At 36.0% G+C, this 21,093-nt stretch overlaps 2 protein-coding genes and 1 long non-coding RNA gene across 3 annotated transcripts; 2 read left to right on the forward strand and 1 right to left on the reverse strand.

Annotated features, from left to right (window-relative positions):
• The first annotated feature begins 1,108 nt into the window (after positions 1-1,108).
• Positions 1,109-6,657, forward strand: LOC110714608 (protein ENHANCED DISEASE RESISTANCE 4-like). The gene is made up of 5 exons (XM_021893154.1): positions 1,109-1,810; positions 1,947-4,098; positions 4,703-4,763; positions 4,861-5,084; positions 6,070-6,657. Exons 1-5 carry the CDS (start codon positions 1,693-1,695, stop codon positions 6,122-6,124), a joined length of 2,610 nt encoding a protein of 869 aa, XP_021748846.1. The 5' UTR covers positions 1,109-1,692; the 3' UTR covers positions 6,125-6,657.
• A 1,570-nt stretch (positions 6,658-8,227) lies between these two features.
• On the forward strand, positions 8,228-12,337 carry LOC110714239 (protein trichome birefringence-like 25). Its single transcript, XM_021892734.1, has 3 exons — positions 8,228-9,112; positions 9,800-10,125; positions 11,322-12,337. The coding sequence occupies exons 1-3, from the start codon at positions 8,917-8,919 to the stop codon at positions 12,093-12,095; spliced, it is 1,296 nt and encodes a 431-aa protein (XP_021748426.1). The 5' UTR covers positions 8,228-8,916; the 3' UTR covers positions 12,096-12,337.
• Positions 12,338-12,663: 326 nt separating this feature from the next.
• On the reverse strand, positions 12,664-13,389 carry LOC110714240. Its single transcript, XR_002510111.1, has 2 exons — positions 13,235-13,389; positions 12,664-13,094 (listed from the first exon to the last, which is right to left on the reverse strand). It is a non-coding gene; the product is annotated as an uncharacterized LOC110714240 (long non-coding RNA).
• Positions 13,390-21,093: the final 7,704 nt, after the last annotated feature.

Below are 21,093 nucleotides of genomic sequence, written 5' to 3' on the forward strand. Positions count from 1 at the left end.
TTTATATAAGTGTATCCAATAGGGTCATATTTCATATTTGTAGCATTTGTACTCCTATTGATTTGGAATTTATTCATATATATAATGACAAATGACAAATATTAGGATTTAAGAAGTACCTAAAAGATTTAGGTTTTACGTGAGCATATATCGGAGTACTTGGTACTATGTAGGAGGGAATGGAAACAATTCAAATAAATGATAAACGTTGATGATTATACGAGATAAAATCTTGAATCATGTAATTGTTTTCAATATTTGGGTTAAAGATTTGGTTCTGATGTAAATCTATTCTCATTTTTATTATATATATTTTTATGTTTACACATGTTATTTTATTGTTCTTAATTTTAAATAACAATGCAAGATGAGACTTTTCATGATTGTTCAAAAAAAAAAAAATAAAAGACTTATCATTAAACTCTTAAGTTTAATAGATGTTACTGTAATTATTATCGATTACTTCGTATCTCACATATAATTGATTAAAAATGAATTAGGTGAACCTGATTGATGATTTATTTGACTTGTATTCTTTTTTTTTTAGGACATTTTACTTATTTATATATATATATATATATATATATATATATATATATATATATATATATATATATAATTTTTTTTATATAACGAAGTAGTTATCAATTTCTACTTAGATAGGACTTAAAATAAGAAATTATCGTTAAGGGCTAGTAACTTTTAGTCAATTTTTTTGATTGTTAGGTAAATGAAAAATGGGAAAACTATTCTCTAATTTCAAACTTCATAGAAAATATTCTATATCTCCATTCAAAAATCAAAATTAAACTATACGCAAAACTTGTAGTTTACTCACCTAAGCTAGACAATAGCTCTTCAAATATTCTCATTTATCTCATTTTCACAACGGCCAAAACCCCTCTTTTACTTTCTCTCAATAGTCGCCATTAAGCATTAAACCCAAGAAACACAAGGAATAAACAAAGCAACTTTTAATTTTTTTTAATTTAATTTTTTCTTTTTTTGACTGAAAAATAAAAAAGCAAATTAAAGCTGGATAAAAAGGAAACTCTCGCATCAATATTTTTACCTTTAAACATCTTACAACGATGTCGTTCTATCACTTTTTTCCCATTTGTATTGCTTTTAGCCTCAAAAAACAAAAAAAATATTAAATAAAAAAATTAAAAAATTAAATAAAACCTCTGTAAAAACTTTATTTCTTGATGTGAAAGACCGCGAGAATGGCAAAATGTTATCCCAACTCACAACTTTCCTCGATTGCTAAACCCAGAAAAAGCAAAAGGATCCCTTATTTTTTTCCCCTTAATTTTTTTTTAAAAAAAATTTGGAGTATATTTTTTGCTTATTAATTTAATTTGACACCCTCAAAAATTGACAGTACTACTACAAAACAGAGCATATTTTCTTGTAACTTTCACTTCTGGGTTTCTGTAATTTTCTCCCCTTTAATTTGGAGCCCTTTTAATGTTTGTTGGGTCAATTCTTCCTACCAAGTTTTCCTATTTTTCCCAGAAAAAACCCCACAAAAAAAATTCTAAAAAAATCTAGAATTTGTACTTTTTCCTTGGCTTAAATGGGCTATATTAAGTTTTGATTTTGATTTTGTTTTTGTTAGATCAGTGATGTTACTTGTGTTTTGTAATTTTTCTGGGGTTTAATTGAAAGATCCCAATTTTTTTTTTAAAAATGGCAGTGGAATCATCTAAGTTAAGGTTGGTTCGTTGCCCCAAATGTGAGAATCTACTTCCTGAACTTCCTGATTATTCTGTCTATCAGTGTGGTGGCTGTGGTGCTGTTCTTCGAGGTACTTTCAATTTTCCCCTTTATTTTTCTTTAAAGTTTTGCTTAATTTATCTTCTGGGTTTGTTTGGAATTGTATTTTTTTGCATGATTTGGGTCATTGGGTGTTATATTTATATATGTTGGTTGTAAATTTGCAGCAAAAAAGAATAATCTAGAAGCTGGTAATGGGTCACAGAGGTCCATTGAGGAGAGGGTTGGGGTAATTTCTGAGAAATCTGAGAGTAATTCTGGGAAAACTGATAAATTTTTGGGGAAAGGAGCTATTTCTGGGGTTGAGAATGATGAGGTTAGGGTGAGTAATAATGGTGAAGGCAGTAATGAAGTTGAAAATTTTGGGAGTGATTCTAAGAGAGAAGTTGTTGCTTGGGAAGTTGAAAATAGGGATTCTAGTAAAAATGAAATGGGTAATGGCATTTCGGAATCTAGAGTAGACAAGTTAGAGACCCTAAATGAGAATGTAAATGGGGTGAGGAGATCTAGCCGGGGTTTTGAGCGAAAATCAAGTGATATTGGGGCTGCAGATCGATTTGGGAGGGCTAGACGAGATTATTTCGAAGGGATGAGGTCTTCTAGTTCGAATCATTTGGGTGACTCGTCCAAGTATCAATTGGATTCTAGTTATCGAAATGAGGCAAGTCGAGCTACTAGAACGACTGAGCTTATTGAACTTGATCGAGAGGAGCTCTTGAGGAAGTTGGATGAATTGAAGGATCAACTCAGTAGGGTTAACAATGCCAATGAAAAGTTTCATGAAAAACCTCCCTTGCTTCCTTTGGAGTCGAGGATGGCCCATGTAGAACCTTATGCTGAACCTGTGGATTGTTTTCGTGATCATCCATCTAACTTCCTCCGGACTTCAAGGCAATTTTCTTCTCCTAATAAACCTGCTACCGGACCACCTTACTTTGAGCATTACCATGAGCAATTTCCGGTTACTCATAATTACAACTCAATGCACAACCCAAATCATGCTCCCAGGTATGAGGATTCATATGAACCTCAAATGCTCCGGAGACCTCCTCCACAACGGATCCCAAGTCACCATCAATATATGGGTCCTGAGCTAGACCCTTTTGAGCCACATCAGTATGGTATGGCTGTTAATCACCATTCGTGCTCTTGCTATAGATGTTATGACCGACAACTGCAAGCTCCTTTGCAAGTCCCACCATCAGCATTTGCCAATAGAAGGTTTCCTCATGTTGTGAACAAGCCCATGTCGTGCCAGCGTGAAGCTCAAGGGACTTTTGGCTTACATGAGTATAATTCTAGGATTGTTGATCCACAACCTCACTCAAGGTGGCCGGGTGACGTTAATGTTGAAATGGGGAGTTTTTCTCGTGGTCGTCCTCATAGGATGGTTCTAGCTAGTGGTCATCGTTGCCGCCCTGTAGTAGGTGGTGCTCCGTTTGTAACATGTCACAATTGCTTTGAAGTATTAAAGTTGCCGAAAAAGGTGTTTTCCAAGAAGGATGACTGGCAAATGTCTTGTGGAGCATGCTCTACTGTGATCTCTTTCACCGTTACGGATGAAAAACTAGTGCCAGTTGACACAGCAGTGAAGCAAACAACCACCGATGCTTTTGACAAATCTGATGGGTTTGGTCTTGGGCCTCATGGCCATAAAGCAAGCTTTTGTTCTGAGGACTATGCTAACTCAGTGTATGATTTTCAAGCAATGGATAGGGAACCTATTTCTTCATCAACTTGCCAAGGTGTAAGCTCCAGCAAGTCTGAAGAACACAACCTGCACTCGGTTTCTGCAACCACTTCTGAGGATGAACATTTTTCAGATGAATTAGTTGCTAAAAAAGGAGTGACCTCTGCAACTATTCATCCTGAAAAAGCTGCATCTTCTCCTTCTCCTCCAGGTTCACCTCTTCAAGACCCTTTTGATTACACATCTAAATTCCGTGCCATAAACCGTTATGGAAAGGGAAATTTGAGTAGTCGATCAGATCAAGAGAGGGTTATTACTAACAAGAATACTGTTCGGCAAAACTCCTTGAAGGAGTCACTGGCAACAGAGATGGAGATGTCACATAATGAATACCTAAATAATGAAGTAACACAAGAGTCAACAGATAAATGCAGAGAAGAGGAACTCCCAAAGATGAAGAAAGGAGTGGATTCATTTTTGGCAGGAATTATAAAGAAGAGCTTCTCTAAATCCAACCAAACCTTGGAAAGTGGTAAAAGAAATGTTATGGTTAATGGGAATCTGATACCAGATAAATTGGTTAAGAAAGCAGAAAAGATGGCAGGCCCAATATACCCTGGCCAATACTGGTATGCTCTTCAACTGCATTTAGTATCTGCTTATACTAATTTGTTTCAAATGGCTTTGCATTGTGTTGTGTCGGAAAGTACGAAGTATTAGGTTATATAGTGCTGATTCTGTTAAGACTAGAGGCATATGGATAATTCTTTTGTTTCCCCTAAAGCTAAAGACTCTGTTTCTTAAAACTTGGATAAGGTCTGATATGTATAATATCAAGCCTCTGCTGAGCTTGGGACATTCATATGTCAGAGTTCATAATTTCAGGCCTCATGTTTTTCTCCTTTATACCTAATAATCATCTTTGTTTTGGTTTATGCTGCTGATTGCTATTAGATATTGCATGTCCTTGCATCAAATCAATTACAACTTATGATTTTTGGACACCATATAGATATATGTTCTTATCCAAACAAGGCGTTTGGTTCAGATTTTTGCGCTGATATTAGTTTACAATAACTAGATGCTTGATGTATTCATAAAAATTAAAAATAAAAGTTGGAATTGCACCTTTTTTTTGTTTTTTGTTTTTTGTTTTTGTTGTTGGGGCTTGGACAGCATATCTAGGTGGCTCACTGCTTTGTTATAATTGTTTCTTGTTTTCCATTTTATCAGGTATGACTACAGAGCTGGGTTCTGGGGTGTGATGGGTGGACCTTGTCTTGGCATCATACCTGTAAGCTCTCTAAATTATAGTGTGTATTCTCTGATCATATCCTGAATATATGTTTTTTTAGTATTATAAACTCTTCAATTGTCTTACGTGTTTCCAGCCATTTATCGAGGAGTTCAATTATCGGATGCCAGAAAATTGTGCTGCTGGGAACACTGGTGTGTTTGTAAATGGTAGAGAACTTCATCAAAAAGATATGGAATTGCTTACAATCAGAGGACTTCCAGCTCTTAGGGACAAATCTTACATTATTGAGATCTCTGGACGAGTTGTGGATGAAGACTCTGGTCAAGAACTTGACAGCCTTGGCAAACTTGCCCCAACGTAAGTTTGATTTTTTACTGTTCCCCGCCCCTCCATCTCTCCAAAAAGGATAAAAAGAAAGTTTTGTTACATTATTCTATGAAGGAATATGCTGTGCTTATGTTTCCAAACATACCTTCATTTATTTGCTGAAATGGAGAAATGGTGAAAGGAAGTCTATTAATCCCTCCGTTCTACTATATGCTTCTCTGAACAGGGTTTGACGCTATTATTAAGGGTAGAATATAGTTAGGTATAGTATATACAGAGAAAGAGAGAGTTGGTGTTTTTTTTTTTGGGGGGGGGGGGGGGGAGTTTGGTACAATGTGACTTACTTCCAGATATAGGAGTATAACATTAAGGCAGCATGTTTTGAATAGGTTTTTAAGCAATTTTTGAGACAAATGCCTGGAGTTCATTACTGAAGAGTGCTCACCTGCTCTGAGTTTCTGACAACATCATAAAGCCTAATGTAGTTATGTATATCTTTTGATTGGTAAATTCACAAAACATCATTAAGTACGACATAGATGATAAGTAGTTTCGTAATTTGAAGTGCTAGATAAGATTGGTATCATGCAAGTCATAAAAAAATAATGGAGTCTTCTTCCTTGTCTGACAGAGAGCTCGCTAAACTTGATCAAATGTGTGAGTTTTTGTTGCCATATTAGATTATTACTTGTAGGTTGTTGGGAAGCACTTTCAATTACTTTCTAGGATGTAAATTCTGCATTACCTTTAAAAAATACCTCATTCTGGTATTGTGAGGACCTTCTCACTTGCATGAGCATCATATTGAGTCCTGGACACTTGGAAGAATACGTTTAAAATGTATGTGGTCTTTGAAAATTAGTACCTCTTAACTGGATTGACTCTTTGCTATATTATGAATTCTGAATGCATTACTCTGTATCTTGGATCTTTTATCTAATGATTATGAATATATACAAAATTACAAAGTACATATAGCTTATTATAATCTGACAAAAAATTTTCCCATGGTCAGGATTGAGAAGGTCAAACATGGGTTTGGCATGAGAGTCCCAAAAACCGTGTCTTAAAGTAAACTGTCATGCATGAAAACAAGTTCACTAAATGCCTCCTACAATTAGGAAGAGTCTGGTTGTCTGAACTTGCCCTTTTGAACTCCATACTTGCTTCAGTCTGCTGTGCTGTCGAAGGAGGTTTCCAATGATACCCCAGTAACTTGTCTGGATTACAGAATGGTGATATCTGTTTGTCCATTGTATTCAAAGAATCAAAGATTTTTCATTGGTGCCTTTTGGTCTGTTCGGAGAGGTTTAGGGTCTCAAAAGGGAGGTGTAAATCGTCCTATCTTTCTCTATTATTTATGTAATATCAATTAGCTGATCTAATTTGTAATGCTGTATATTGTTAGATGCGTTGTTAGTCAATCGGCACCAATCAAGTGTTATGATCTCTAGGAACATTTCCCCCCCTCATTTTATGCTTGCGATTTTGTAATGTATCAAAGAAATGGTAATGTGTTAAAGTCCAAGAGCAAATGATTGATTGCAAATTCATTTGCTTCTGATGAATGTGAAAGTACAGATTGACCTCTTGATAGACTTGTGGTATTTTGTGTCGCAGTTTCATTTTTGTCAATGGAAGTTTGATTTAACTTGTCTACATCTCTATATCGTTCTAGTTTTATGAAATGTCTTTAAAGTTGTTTCTCCCTTCTTGTTTGATGTTCTAGAAGACATTCAAAGCTCATGGTTACTGTTGACTGAATTCTGAAAGGACTTTGATTATTAATTGCATAATTTTCACTGTTCCTCACGCAATTTGGCATAAAGGACTGACTATAAATTATACAGATAATCAGATTTGAATATACCTTTAAAGAGTACGCATTATTTTGAATATATTATTATAAAATGAAAAGAGTATACGTAATAGTAATAAATTTTGGGTACACGTACACCTAGTGCGGGATCTTAAACACGATTAAACAAGGTGCTATCTGCTCAACTTAAAGTAGCAACTTATATTGGTCTCTTTATTCTTTACTAAGGGCCTGTTCACATTTACTTAATTTCAGTTCAGTTCAGTTCAGCTCCAATCAGTTCAGTTCAGTTCAGCTCTTAATTTCCCTCTCTCATAAAATATTCATTCCAGCTCAATTCAGTTCAGTTCAGTTCCAATCAGTTAAGTTCAGCTCCAATCAGTTCAGTTCAGATCAGTAAATGTGAACAGACCCTAAAGCGATTCATAATGAGATTGGGGTTACAAGAACAAAGAACAAACTATGCATTGAGTATTTGAGTCTATGAAGCGTAAAGCTTTGTTTGGTTACTTTTTGCTGTTTTCGTGACCCTCCTTTATTAATCTTTAATTACTTTTAAATTCAGGATTAATGTATCAAGGATCATCTTCTTTGATTTTTCTAGTTGTAAATCAGCTTTTATTGCTTTTTTGGGGGTGGGTATGCAATCTATTCGACCCTTTTTTTTTTTTTTTTTTTTTTTTTTTTTTGAGAAACCAATTTTATCTCTTTCTAGCAGCAACAAAGTTGGCTGAATAGAAGAGATTATATCTTAATAAGACCCCAAATGTCAAGTTGGTGATTGGAAATTTGGAATCATATCTTAAAACTCTAGAGTCTAGTCAATCAATGCAATATTGCATAATAATACCAAAATACATGTATTGAACCAAACTCGTTATTAGGATCTTATAAAACCTAATTATAAACTTATTAATGTTCTAAATCAACTTTTATGATCCTGAGAGACATTTCATTGACTCACAGTACATCTTACTGCTTATAGTTGTGATGTTCTACAAATCACAATCAATAATTCATTCATAACGAAAATAAGTGCCACCATCTACCATGAGCAGCTATAAAGTCATAATGTGGTGGTCCAACAGCAAATATGGACACCAGCAATTCTGAATTTTTCCTTGTTACAGTTTAATGTTGTAGGTTACCTGTTTGTTTCATTCATCATATCCACAAACACAAATGTTTTTCCGGATGGTTCAAAAACTTAATTCAAGAAAAAGGGTAATATTTCTCTATCAAAAATTCGATTGTCATGTTAGTAATGTAATAATGTATATACACTAATTGTTATCATGTTAGAAAAGGGTTATTCACCAAATCTCATGTGAACCTGATATATAATATTTGTTGTGGTGCAACAAATTTATTTTTTATATTCCATTCTTTATACTCGGTATAAGTTATCCCGTTAAAGTTAAAATGTTTAGACTTTAATTATTTTTTATGTCATTTTTAAAAAAAAAAAAAAATACTACACATAAACTAAGTTATTCATGGACACGCCTATATGTACCTAAAAATCATTATTATGACCATTATGGCCATTTTAATTACCACCTCGGCGATCTGGCCGACATATGTTAATAAAGAGTATACACAACACAATTACACTTCCAAACCAAACTACAAACATCTCTTCATTCCTCACTTCAATGTCATTGATCCTTAAAATACTCTATACTAGTAAGGTACTAAGATATACACATCCACAATCTCCTTTTTCCTCAATAAAAAATAAAACATCACCTTTTCTTTATTAAAGATTTATAGGTGGAAAATCCACCACTTTATTTAATTATATAATTATTTTTTCATTCATGAATAATGATATTTAGATCCCACCATGCAAGGTTTGTTTGGAGGTTGTAGTAGTAAATACTCCACTGAAATATACCCATCAAACTCAGAAAAATTTAAACCCAAAAATTAAAATCAAAATAATAATAAATTAAAAAAAAAAAAACCAAAACCCCAATTCTTGAGAATTCCATTCCCTAGGAAAAACAAGACAACAGAGGAATAAACCAGAAAGAAAAAGAGATGAATTGGGATTCAAACCCATTGAAACCAATTTCATTTTACAAACAAAATTCATTTCTTATTAAACTTTTGATTTTGTTTCTCTTGTTTGGTTTGACAATTCGCTTCTTTTCTTCTTATTCCATTGATTTTTCTTCCCCAGTTTTGGAAATCAAGACTTCTTCCCCTGTAACTGATCTTCTTACTTTTGATAAAGGTACCATTTTTATTTTATCTTTTTAATTTCTTCTGCATTTTTTCATTTGATAATTATTTTCTTCTGTAGTATATTTTGCTGCTATATAATCATGCATCTTTTATGATTTCTGTGAGAAATTCTGATTTCATGATTCTACATATTTTTTCCCTGTTTTTTTTTTTTTTTTTTTTTTTTTTTTTTTTTTTTTTTGGAAGTTTGGGGAATTTGATTGAGCTTGATATAAACTTTGCTCAATCAAACTTTAAGTTTCTGTTGTTCCTTTGAACCAAAAAAAAAAATCAAACTTTAAATTACATTTTATTTCAGTTCTATGAGTGAGTAAAATATGAGTAATTTTATTAACCCTAAATTGTGGAAATTAATTTAAAGGTGTCTGCTGTTCTTTGCTTCTATAAATTCCTGATTTTTTTTTATTTTTTATTTTATTTTTAAAATATAGTTTTAAGTGATGGGTTTGGCAAAGATCACTCATAAAGCAAGAGTTTTCGAGTAAAGAATTTTATTTAGTGACTAGTATGAAACTATGATTAAGTACTAATAAACAACAAAAACAAGTTTCTAGTAGATGAAATGAATTTAATATGATGTTTAGCTACATAATATGATCATATATTTTTTAAAAATGAGTTCATTGTAATTGCATTAGTTCTAAGCTTATATTGTGGTTTGCTCAACCATTTGTAGGCTCTCTCACATCCAATTCAACCAATTTAATTGAAGATGAAGCAAAATCGAAATGTGATTTGTTTAAAGGTGAATGGATCCCAAATCCATCTGGTCCTGTATACAATAATAATAGCTGCCCTTTCATTGAGCTCCCTCAGAATTGTATGACTAATGGCCGGCCCGATTCGGACTACCTCTATTGGAGGTGGAGTCCCTTGGATTGCAAGTTGGATAAGTTCAACCCTGAGAAGTTTCTTGATTTGATGAGCAACAAGTATTGGGCTTTCATTGGCGATTCCATTTCTCGCAATCATGTGCAATCCTTTCTTTGTACCCTGTCTCAGGTATATGATCTTGCCTTAAATGTGGATGTATCATGTGTTAAATGTTCCCTTGATTCATCAATTGATCTTTGATAGAACTTTATTTATATGTTGTAACAATTGAAGGATTAGTTGTTAGTAGGATGTGTCTCTTTTTATGCAGAAGTTCAAACTGTAGGAATGAGTAAACTTTGGAGTTATTGCTTAGATCAATATGATATGTTGGGTGGTGAAGATACTTGCCATTTTTCTTTTCCTCAATCTTGAAAACAAGCTAAGAATGACATAATTACCTTCATGACCTCACTATATTGTGCTTAAGGCGTTACACTTTCCTTTTTGGCATTCCATAAACAATGACCATCATAGAGGGCCTCTCTTTTGAGTTGTCATGATATAGAAATGATTTCAGAGTGAGGGTAAATTCTTTGTGCTGATCGTAGTTGGCAATTCTAAGTAATGTGTTAAACTTTAAAGTAGTCAAGAGTAAAACACCTCATTTTTATTGTTTAAGGTGGGTTCTTAAACAATAAAAATGAGTGACAATCATTGTAGACACAAAAATGGGATAGAATATTTAGATGTTTTGGTGTGCAGGAATACTTTTAATGTTGCACACGCTTTTTCTTTACGTGAAATATTCATTCTCTATGGTCCTCTGCTCTTGCTCTTCATCGAAATCCCTGGTTGGCCGATGAGCTAACTTGTGCTGCCCATAGAGTACTTTGAACTTGGGCACTGGGGTCATTGTATCGGTGGGGCATTTATAATGGAATGATAGCTAGTTTAGTGGTTATAATCGCGAAATCTGTTGTGTGTTATTATTAGCATCTCCCATTGGATCATAGAAATCTCTAGTGCTATTAATCTATTATTACTACCTTTCTCTTGTCTTAATATGCAAGATAGGGTCCTACTTAATTATCCTTGAACATTCATGATGATTTTGGTGGGTCTTGTGAAAAGAATTTGTAGGTTTATTTGTCGGTGCAGTTGCTGTGTATTGTGTTTGTTGCAAAGTCATGTACAAGGTTAATCTGTCCCTTCAAAAACTAGTAATCTAACAAAATTACCTCAAATTCCTATCTTACAAAGCAGATGATGAAAGTTTCTTCTGCTGGTTGGACAATGACTTCCTGGATGAAATGCATGTATTCCAAAAATTATGGTTTTTTCAAACTATGATGTGGTGATTTGATTATAGCCTTGTTCTGCAGGTTGATCAAGCTAAGGAGATCTATCATGATGAGGAATACAAATCAAAGACATGGGTTTTTCCCTTGTACAATTTCACAGTCACGGTTATATGGTCCCCATACCTTGTCAAAGCCGAGATTTTTGAAGACAATGATGGAGTTTCAACATCTGAGACTCAGCTTCATCTTGACAAGTTAGATGAGAAATGGACAAGCAGATACAATAACTTTGATTATGTGATAATTGCAGGTGGAAAATGGTTTTTGAAGACTGCAATCTATTTTGAAAATAACACAATTCAAGGATGCCATTACTGCCATGGGAGAAACTTGACAGAACTCGGGTTTGACCATGCTTATCGCAAGGCACTCGAGCTGGTTCTAAACTTTGTGATGAATTCAAGTCATAAAGCACAAGTTTTCTTGAGAACAATCACCCCGAATCACTTTGAGAATGGAGAATGGCATAATGGTGGGACTTGTAATCGAAAAGTGCCATTCAAAGAGGGTGAGGTGAACATAACTGATATAGATAGGATACTTTATGAGGTGGAGTTGCAGGAATTTGACAAGGCCGTTGGAGTTGCATCAGAGAAAGATGTCTCCTTAAAGCTTTTTGACACAACCCGACTCTCTCTATTGAGGCCTGATGGGCATCCTGGGCCGTACAGGCAGTCTCATCCTTTTGCAAAGGATAAAAATGCCAAGGTTCAATATGATTGCTTGCATTGGTGTTTGCCAGGGCCAATTGACTCCTGGAATGATTTGGTCATGGATATTTTGATGAACGACTAAACGAAAGAAATGCAAGAGTCATTGACACTTTGAAAGGTATGTTATGGGTAGATCCATATACACAAAGTTATCCATGCAAAGTTCGATTTTGGATCACTGATGTAAATTTTTTGTTATGAAAAATTCTTTCTTGTAAAATTTTTGTTATACAAAATTCTTTGAATGAAAATACTCAAAAGTGATCCGGAACCCTGGATAATAATTACTCAGGAAAAGTTATTTAATCTTTGGTTTTCTTTTTCGTTTTTCTTATTTTTTATTTCTTATTTTTTATTTTTATTATTGTTTGATTGTTTACTCTATTGTAGCAATTGTACACAGTATTCACATGTATACCCGTTGTTTATGCTCAAACACATCCACATTTTTAGGTGAGAGTTTGAGGACACATTCATTAGATTCAATTTCTTGTAATTCAGCATTCATTAGCCATCATCCATAGTTGATCGATACTCCTAGTTGTTGATTATTCTCCCAATACTCGAGTTTCCCTTAATTGTTTCACATACATTTCAAATTAGAAGGCTTGTTTGTAGTATAAAACATTATCAACATCATTCTCAACATCAACGACAAACAAGACAGAAATAAGTAGTGCATATAACTAATACGGAGTATCAGTACAAATCAGCTAGAACAGCGATGCTGTAGCTAAATTCATTGCAAAAGAAGGGAAATCGTCTAGTAACACTGCTAACATAGACACACATAACGTACGTGTTTGATGAATGACAATGATACAACACCCAATAGTAAGAAAGAAAAACAAGACATCGATACTACAATTTCATCCATCCATCCATCCATCCATCCAATCGATAGATTAAATCCTTAGAAACGCTCATCACTTATCGCAGTTATAGACAATCGTCCACCAATGACCATTTTCACAACAAGTACCGACTATTGCTGCACTACAAAATAGTCCGTCGCAACATGGATCTAAATTCAGACCGCATGGATAACCTCTCAAGGTGCACCACTGCCCTGATGCTAAATCTGCAAAAATTGAAATTTACAACATTATATTTTTTATACTTTTATATTTTGAGAATACAACATTATATTAACTTGATCAATATCACTACAATTATCATTAGAAATAACAATAAAATTAATGAAGGGATAAAGTGTATTACTAGATGCCATGATAACAAGCAGTAACACAAATATTAGTGGCTTCAGATTTTTTGGGCACACCATTTTGATAACCTACCACTTACTAGTTACTTTCTGTAATTAGCTTAATTTTGCTTGGAATGAAGGCTTAAGCAATTTGTATGATTGGTTTTTCATTCACTTCTCTATTTATAATGTCTATACAATGTCATATTTGTGTGTTATTACCATATTTTAAGGTCAACTCCAATTATTCTTAATATTTAATGAAGCTTGGATTAAGGAGTATAATAAATAACCCACGTTATTCAATAATTTTAAAAGAAATTAGGAGGAAAGTCTTTCTATATGCTTTATAAGAAAAAAAAACAAAAAATAGAATAAAAACCTTGCATTATTATCTCAGGTTTCAACATTTATCTATACTTAGTATTTAAAAAAGCAAACCAAAAGAGACATATGTCATCATTCTATTACACTTCCCTAACTTCTTCCTCAACCCAACGTGCCACATGTCATTTTACCTTTTTTATTTTAATTATACAATTTTTCTAAACTCTTTCATTAAACACGTCATCTTCATCTTCCCTCTTTAATTCAACTTTTTTATTTTTTTCTCTTTGATTTTAGTCCCCCCCCCCCCTTTTCTTTCTATTAAGTCTCATTTCAAATTAAAGTCCCAAAATTTTTATTTCTGTAATTATATTTTCAGTTACATATTACACTCATAATTATTTATTGGTATTTCCTCACTCATATCTCAATGTAATTTTCTATGAACAAGTCGTGCATTGCACAGGCCAGAAGACTAGTTATATTACTTAATTAACACTACCATCATCATTAGATATAAAATTAAAGTTACATTAATTAATCAAGGGATGAAGTTTCATTACTAGATGCCATGATAACAAGCAGTAACACAAATATTAGTGGCTTCAGATTCTTTGGACACACCGTTCTCATAATCAATCACTTTCTTATTACACTGTAATTTAATATGCAATTTGTATGGTTCGTTTGAGAAAATTCACTTCTCTACTTATAAAGTTATAATGGTTAGACAATGATATAAACATATTTTATGTTATAATTTTTGGTCAACTCCTAATATTTTATGAAGTTTGCATTAATAAGTTAGGGTGTATTATTATATATAACCCACGTTAATTAAATAATTTTTAAAGAAAATGAGAGCAAAGTCTCTCTATATTTTTGCTCTAAGAAGAAAGAAAAAAGTAAAATAAATACCCTGCAATAATATCATCTCAGGTTTCTCAGATCAACAGAATTTTAACTCTATGCATGGTTACCAAATCATCATGTGTGTATTATAAACTTTAGCCTTTTGTCAAATAGTAAGAATTCATACACCATTTATTTGCTTCATGAGCAAATTAAATGACAAAATATTTAAGAAGCTTAACAAAGTAAAGAGAAGAGGTAAACGAAATATTTAAGGAAGAGATTAAGTATAATTACTAGATGCCATGAATATAAGTAGTAACCCAAATATTAATAGCTTCATATATTTGAGGGACACCATTCTAATAATGGATCGATCTATATATTTTGGATTTGAGAAATTTGTTTGAGTGATTAGCTTATCATATCTTTTCTAATGAAAGGTCAACTAACGTTAATACCACTTGTACAAGACACAATTAAAGAAAGCTGCTAATTAAACTTCCTTTGTTTTATTAAATAAATTGCGATTATCATATATACACGCAAGATGAAGCTAGACTGACGTATTAATCCTCATCTTATTAGCGACGCCTTATTATTTAAACATCCTTCTCACACGGTTTTTTGGACAATGAATTTCTGCCGTAATTTCTTTATCACATCGCTCTATATTACCTTAAATTTAAAACAAAGGACTCTCCGTAGACAAAAATAAGTTCATCTTTCGTATAAAATACTTTAGTATATACAACACAAGTTGAGTAAATAAATATGGATACATTAACATTATAACATAGGGGTATAAAGATACTTTCTCTGTGTTAGTTATTACTCCCTTCGTCCCTATTTGTTAGCCCCATTGTCAAATATATAGATACATTAACATTATAACACAGGGGTATAAAGATACGTATGTTATCACTTTCAAAATCAATCATGGTATAGAAAAAGTGAAACTGATGGATTAGGTTATTCCTTTTAGTTACTTGATTTTAATTTTATTGTAACGGTACTCCGTATTATTATTTTAGAAGAATAACAAAACCGTACAAAGTCAATTGATTTATAAGAAATTAGTGGGGTGACAAAATACAATCTGACCCCCACCCCCTTACGACTCTACCTAAAGCGAAACTGATCATGCTAAACATGTGAGCAGCTGCACGAGCACCTATATCCTAAGTCGTCCTAGCGAACGCCTGAACCTGCATCAGTAACCCAACAACATCCTTCTCTAATTCTCCCAATGAAAAAAAAAGAGAAAGAAAGAAAACCATATATAGCTAGAGCTGTCAATTCGGGTAAATGGGTTGGGTTTAGGTCGGGTAAGAATAGGTCGGGTCAATTCGGATTAATTCCATACCCTATGCGGGTCGGGTTTGAGTTGGGTCATGCTTGAGTCGGGTCACGTCGGGTCATACTTCTTATCAGGTTTGGGTCGGGTTTAGGTCGAGTTAATAACAGGTCGGGTTACATTCGGGTCGGGTGAACAATAGGTCGGGTTTAATTCGGGTTTTCACGGGTTAAAAACGGGTTAGGGTAATTCTCAGGTTCGAGTCAAGTTCGGTTCAAGTCAATAATTTGCGGGTTAGCATCAAGTTGGGTCATTTTCGGGTTTGAGTCGGGTTCGATTCAAGTCAATAATTTGCCGATTATAATAAGGTCGGGTCATTTTCAAGTCGGGTTCGATTCAAGTCAACAATTTGCGGGTTATAATCAGGTTGGGTCATTTCCAAGTCAGATCATTCTCGGATTCAAGTCGAGTTATGTTCAAGTCAATAATTTGCAGGTTAAAATCAGGTCGGGTCATTTCCAAGTCAAGTCATATTTGGGTTCAACTAACTATAAATAGATAATTATCATTTTTATCAAGCTAATTATTTTCTTTGACTATAATATATATGGCAATATATTAGGGAACTATAATTTATAATTTAGGAAGATAATTATCTCCTTTGACCATACAACAAGCATATACTATATTTAACAATTAAATTTGAGGATGATACTCCTTTTTTTTGCTGGTCTCCCTAGACAAAATGCTTTGATGATACTCCTTTTTTTTTTGCTGGTCTCCCTAGATAATTATCTCCTTTGACCATAAAACAAGCATATACTTGGTCTCCCTAGAAAAAATTCTTTAATCAACAATAATGAGGTGGTCTAAATTTCATTTAAGGTAATTTAAAAATCGGGTCAGGAACAATTTGGGTTGAATTTAGGTCGGTCAATAACAAGTCGTGTTAATTTCGAGTCGGGCTAGTAACAGATCGGGTAGAATTTTTGGGTCGGGTAAGTAATAGGTCTAGTAAAATTCGGGTAGGGACAATAATAAGTCGGGTTGAATTTGGGTCAGGTCAATAACAAGTCAAGTTGATTTCAGGTCGGGTTTGTAATAGGTTGGGTTAAATTCGGGTCGAGTTAGGAACGAGTCGGGTTGAAATCAGGTCAGGTTAGTAAAAAGTCAGGTTAAATTTGGGTTTTGACGGATTAAAACGGGCTTAGGTCAATTTCGGTTCAAGTCGGGTTCGGTGCAAGTTAATTAAATTGGCATTTGTAAACCGGTAAATCGGTGCAAGTTGTAAACCGATAAATTAACCGTTTAAAAGAAAATAGGATGGTTCCACACACCTAATTGGACTCTCGAATGATATAAGGGACCATGGTAAACATTCCGGCAATTTATATTTCCGGCCGAAAAAAAGTCAAAAATTTCCAAAATTGAAGGCTAATATCCACGTTTTTTGAGAAATTTTGAAGGTTTTGGAGCCCAGTGTCAAAAAGTCTTGAAATTCTATGGGATACATCTCGGGGTCATAAAATTTCGTTTGGAACCATATATGATCATTATTTGTTGTCATAAATGTTCTTGGTAGGCTTGAATTAATGAAATCGGTGCAAGTTGTAAATGGGTAAAGTAGTCGTTTAAAGGCAAATTGGATGGTTCCACCCACCCAATTGGACTCCCGGAGGGAATAAGAGACCATGGTAAACATTTCGTCAACTTTTATTTCTGGGCGAAAAAAAAGTCGAAAATTTTCAAAATTAAAGGCTAATATCCACGCTTTTTGAGAAATTTTGGAGGTTTTGGGGGCCGGTGTAGAAAAGTCTGATATTTTACAAAATACATCTCAGGGTCATATAATGTCGTTTGGAACCATATATAATCATTATATGTTGTCATAAATGTTCGTAGTAAGCTTGAGTTATTGAAATCCGTGCAAGTTGTAAACCGGTAAATTGGCCGTTTGAAAGCAAATTGGATGGTTCCACTCACCCAATTGGACTCCCGGAGGGTATTAGAGACCATAGTAAACATTTCGGCAATTTTAATTTCCAGGCGAAAAAATGTCAAAATTTTTCAAAATTAAAAGATATATCCACGCTTTTTGAGAAATTTTGGAGGTGTCGGGGATCGGTGTAGAAAAGTCTTTATATTTTAGGAAATACATCTCGAGGCAATATATTGTCGTTTGGAACCATATATAATCATTATATGTTGTCATAAATGTTCGTAGTAGGCATAAATTATTGAAATCGGTGCAAGTTGTAAACCGGTAAATTGGTCGTTTAAAGGCAAATTTGGACGGTTCCACCCACCCATTTGGACTCACGGAGGGTGTTAGGAAACATGGTAAAAATTTCGACAATTTTTATTTCCGGGTGAAAAAAGGTCAAAAAATTCCAAAATTAAACTCTAATATCCACGGTTTTTGAGAAATTTTGGAGATTTGGAGAACCGGTATCGAAAAGCCTTGAGAATTCAAAATTTGGGCGGGAGAATCTCTCGGCCTTTCGCCGAGTGACACCTGTAGCAGGCCGTCGCCTGTTACAGTGCGTCACCTGTCACAGGTAACACGTGACCAGTCACGTGCCACCTGTGAGGGGCAAATGATTAGGGGATTTTGCTCCCACCAATCGGAATGCGCCACGTGGGCCAATCAGGTCCTGCCAAGTGTCCCCCAGTTGGAACTGTCAGGCTTGCCACGTGGCACGCGCTTATTCGTCCACCTTGGACCTATTATGTCATGACACGTGGCATACTCCATGCCTAATGGAGAAACCGGCCACCCAGGCCCAACTTCGGAGGGAAGCCCAATCAGCCCTAGGTTAACCTAAACCTAGGATTGGCACGTTTCCCAAGGTTATAAATACCTCCCTTAATCCTCATTAAGGGGGGATTACAGAGATAACAGGTTGATCACGCTAACAAAGCAGATTACCTACATTAAACACTCTCATCTAGAGAGACCCAATCACTTTAATTTCCGCATTAATTACTCCTTAATCAAGTACTAACTTGACCGTTGGAGGCGGAGCTCCCACCACCAAGAGTCTCCGTTGTTTTGCAGGTACAGGCGTCCGATTCCAGTCTCGGAATTGTAACTCTCCCGCAGGACATCAGAAAACCCCGAAACATTTGGCGCCGTCTGTGGGGAGAGTACTTCTGAGATGGCATCCAAGTCTGTACCGACTCCTGAAGAGAGGCGTCCCCTAGACGACCCTCAAGTTCAGTCGGACCACGATACTGAGAGTGAATTTGAAGTTGAAGCTCACACAGCTTCAGACGGGACCCTAAGGGCCCGACGTACCCGTCATACCGAAAGGAGGGAACGGGAACATCTTCATACAGGAAGCGAGCCAGCAGGCGCACCGCTTGTTCGGCAGCAGCCGACTGATGGGTCTGCTCCCATCACAAGGAACGAACTCATGACCTTCATGAGGGACTTCAAGGGAGAAATTCAAGAGTTGATCAACAAGAAGCCGCCTGCTCTGGACAAGGAGCAGTCGGCTAAGAAACCTTCCACTTCACTGAAGAGGAAGCCAGTTCAAGGGCGAGAGGCGACTCCTCATCCTAAATCAAGGAAGCGGGAGCCGACTGCCCTTGATTTCACAAAATACCGTTTTCCTACTCCAGGAAATAGGAAACCTGTTCGTCATATTCAGGCGGACGGGTCGAGGAAATCATACACAGACGCTCGGCTACTGCTAGAGCAGAAGAAGAGTGACCGATTGTCAGAGTCGGCCTCTACTTCAAACTTCCAAGACAGTCTGCGAAATACCTCAATGAGGCATACGCAGTCGTATCATGAGAGTTAGTCAGGCGGCACCTCCCGTCAGTCTGGCTTTCATAGCGACCAGGCGGTACCAAACTTACCGTTTGTGCCGCAAAAACAGTATTTTTTACAGCCACCTCCGTTTGGTGGACATGCAGCAAAAAACGTCCAACCTATGGACTGGCAGCTACGGTTGCTTAGACTTGGTGAACAGCCGTCGGCCTTCTCCAAGGAAATTACTGAAGCCGCTCAGCCGGCCAAAGTGAAAAATGTATTAGTAGGCGCCTATGACGGCACTACTAACCCAGAAGACCATCTTATGTCCTTCACCAACCTGATGTACCTTCAAGGGTTGGATGATCCCACTTGGTGCAAGTGTTTCCCAGCGACTCTCAAAGGAATCGCACAACAATGGTTCGGCAACCTGCCGACTGGTTGTGTAAATAGCTTCAGGACGCTTGCTTACTTATTCACCTCCAACTTCGCCATGAACATCCCTGCGAAGAAGACGACCCTTGATTTAGGAACAATTCAGCAGGGCGAGAAGGAGGGGCTTCGTTCTTACATCAGGCGGTTTAACCTGATGAGAATACAGATTCAAGGGTTACCGGATGAAGTAGCCTATACTGACTTTTTCAGAGGTCTCAAAGACGGGTCGACCTTCAAATTTGATTTGGTCCGAAAGAGGGTGGCGACTCTTCAAGAGGCCTTGATTGAAGCGGAAGCCTATATACAGGCGACTGATCTTTGTACGGTAAAACAGTCGGACGGGAAAAGGTTCGACAAAAGAGAAGGACGACAGAAACAGTCGTCAAACAAAGACGAGAAAAGAAAAAAAGGTCTGAGCGGCTGATTCCTCTAAACAGCCGGCCCAGAAAAAGAAAAAAGAATTCAAACCATACTCCCCAAAGTATGCGTTTAACAAGGATAGCCAGTTTATCCTAAAGGAAATCAAGGGACGGATCTCAATTGAGAAGCCGGTCCCCATGAAGGGTTCTGCAAACAACCGGAACCAAGATAAATTCTGTGCTTATCATGAAGATGTTGGTCATCACACCAATGAATGCATCAGTCTCATGCGGTATCTGGACCGCCTGGCTGAGCAAGGTGATCTTGACACTTATGTCACGAAATCTACGGGGAACACTTCCTCAAAAAAGCAGTCGGCCAAAAAGAATCAACAGGCCGACAGCTCCGATACAGATGATGCAGTCGTCTACACCATTGCAGGCGGCTTCTCAGGAGGCGGCCCCACTATTAGGGGCAACAAAGACAATATCAGGCGGTTAGATGTAAATTCCGTTCACCAAGAACGGCCGTCCAAATATTCATTTCCTGAGATTGTCATCACTGAAGAAGATCTAGGAGGGGTAAGAGGGCCACATGACGACCCTATCGTTATTGAATGTAAAGTGGCCAACCAGAGAGTTGGCCGAATCCTCATAGATACCGGAAGCTCCTCAGATCTCATCAGTAGCAAATGTCTGTCGAAACTAAAATATCAGACTGATTGCATACATCCGGCCTCCCACCCTTTAGTAGGGTTTGGAGGAGGAGGAGTCCACCCAGTGGGACGAGTGGATTTACCCATTCGTCTGCGCGAAAAAGGGGAAGGACGACACATGGTAGTCCGG

Source organism: Chenopodium quinoa, unplaced genomic scaffold (genome assembly GCF_001683475.1).
Source record: "Chenopodium quinoa cultivar QQ74 unplaced genomic scaffold, ASM168347v1, whole genome shotgun sequence".
NCBI classification, from domain to species: Eukaryota; Viridiplantae; Streptophyta; class Magnoliopsida; order Caryophyllales; family Amaranthaceae; genus Chenopodium; species Chenopodium quinoa.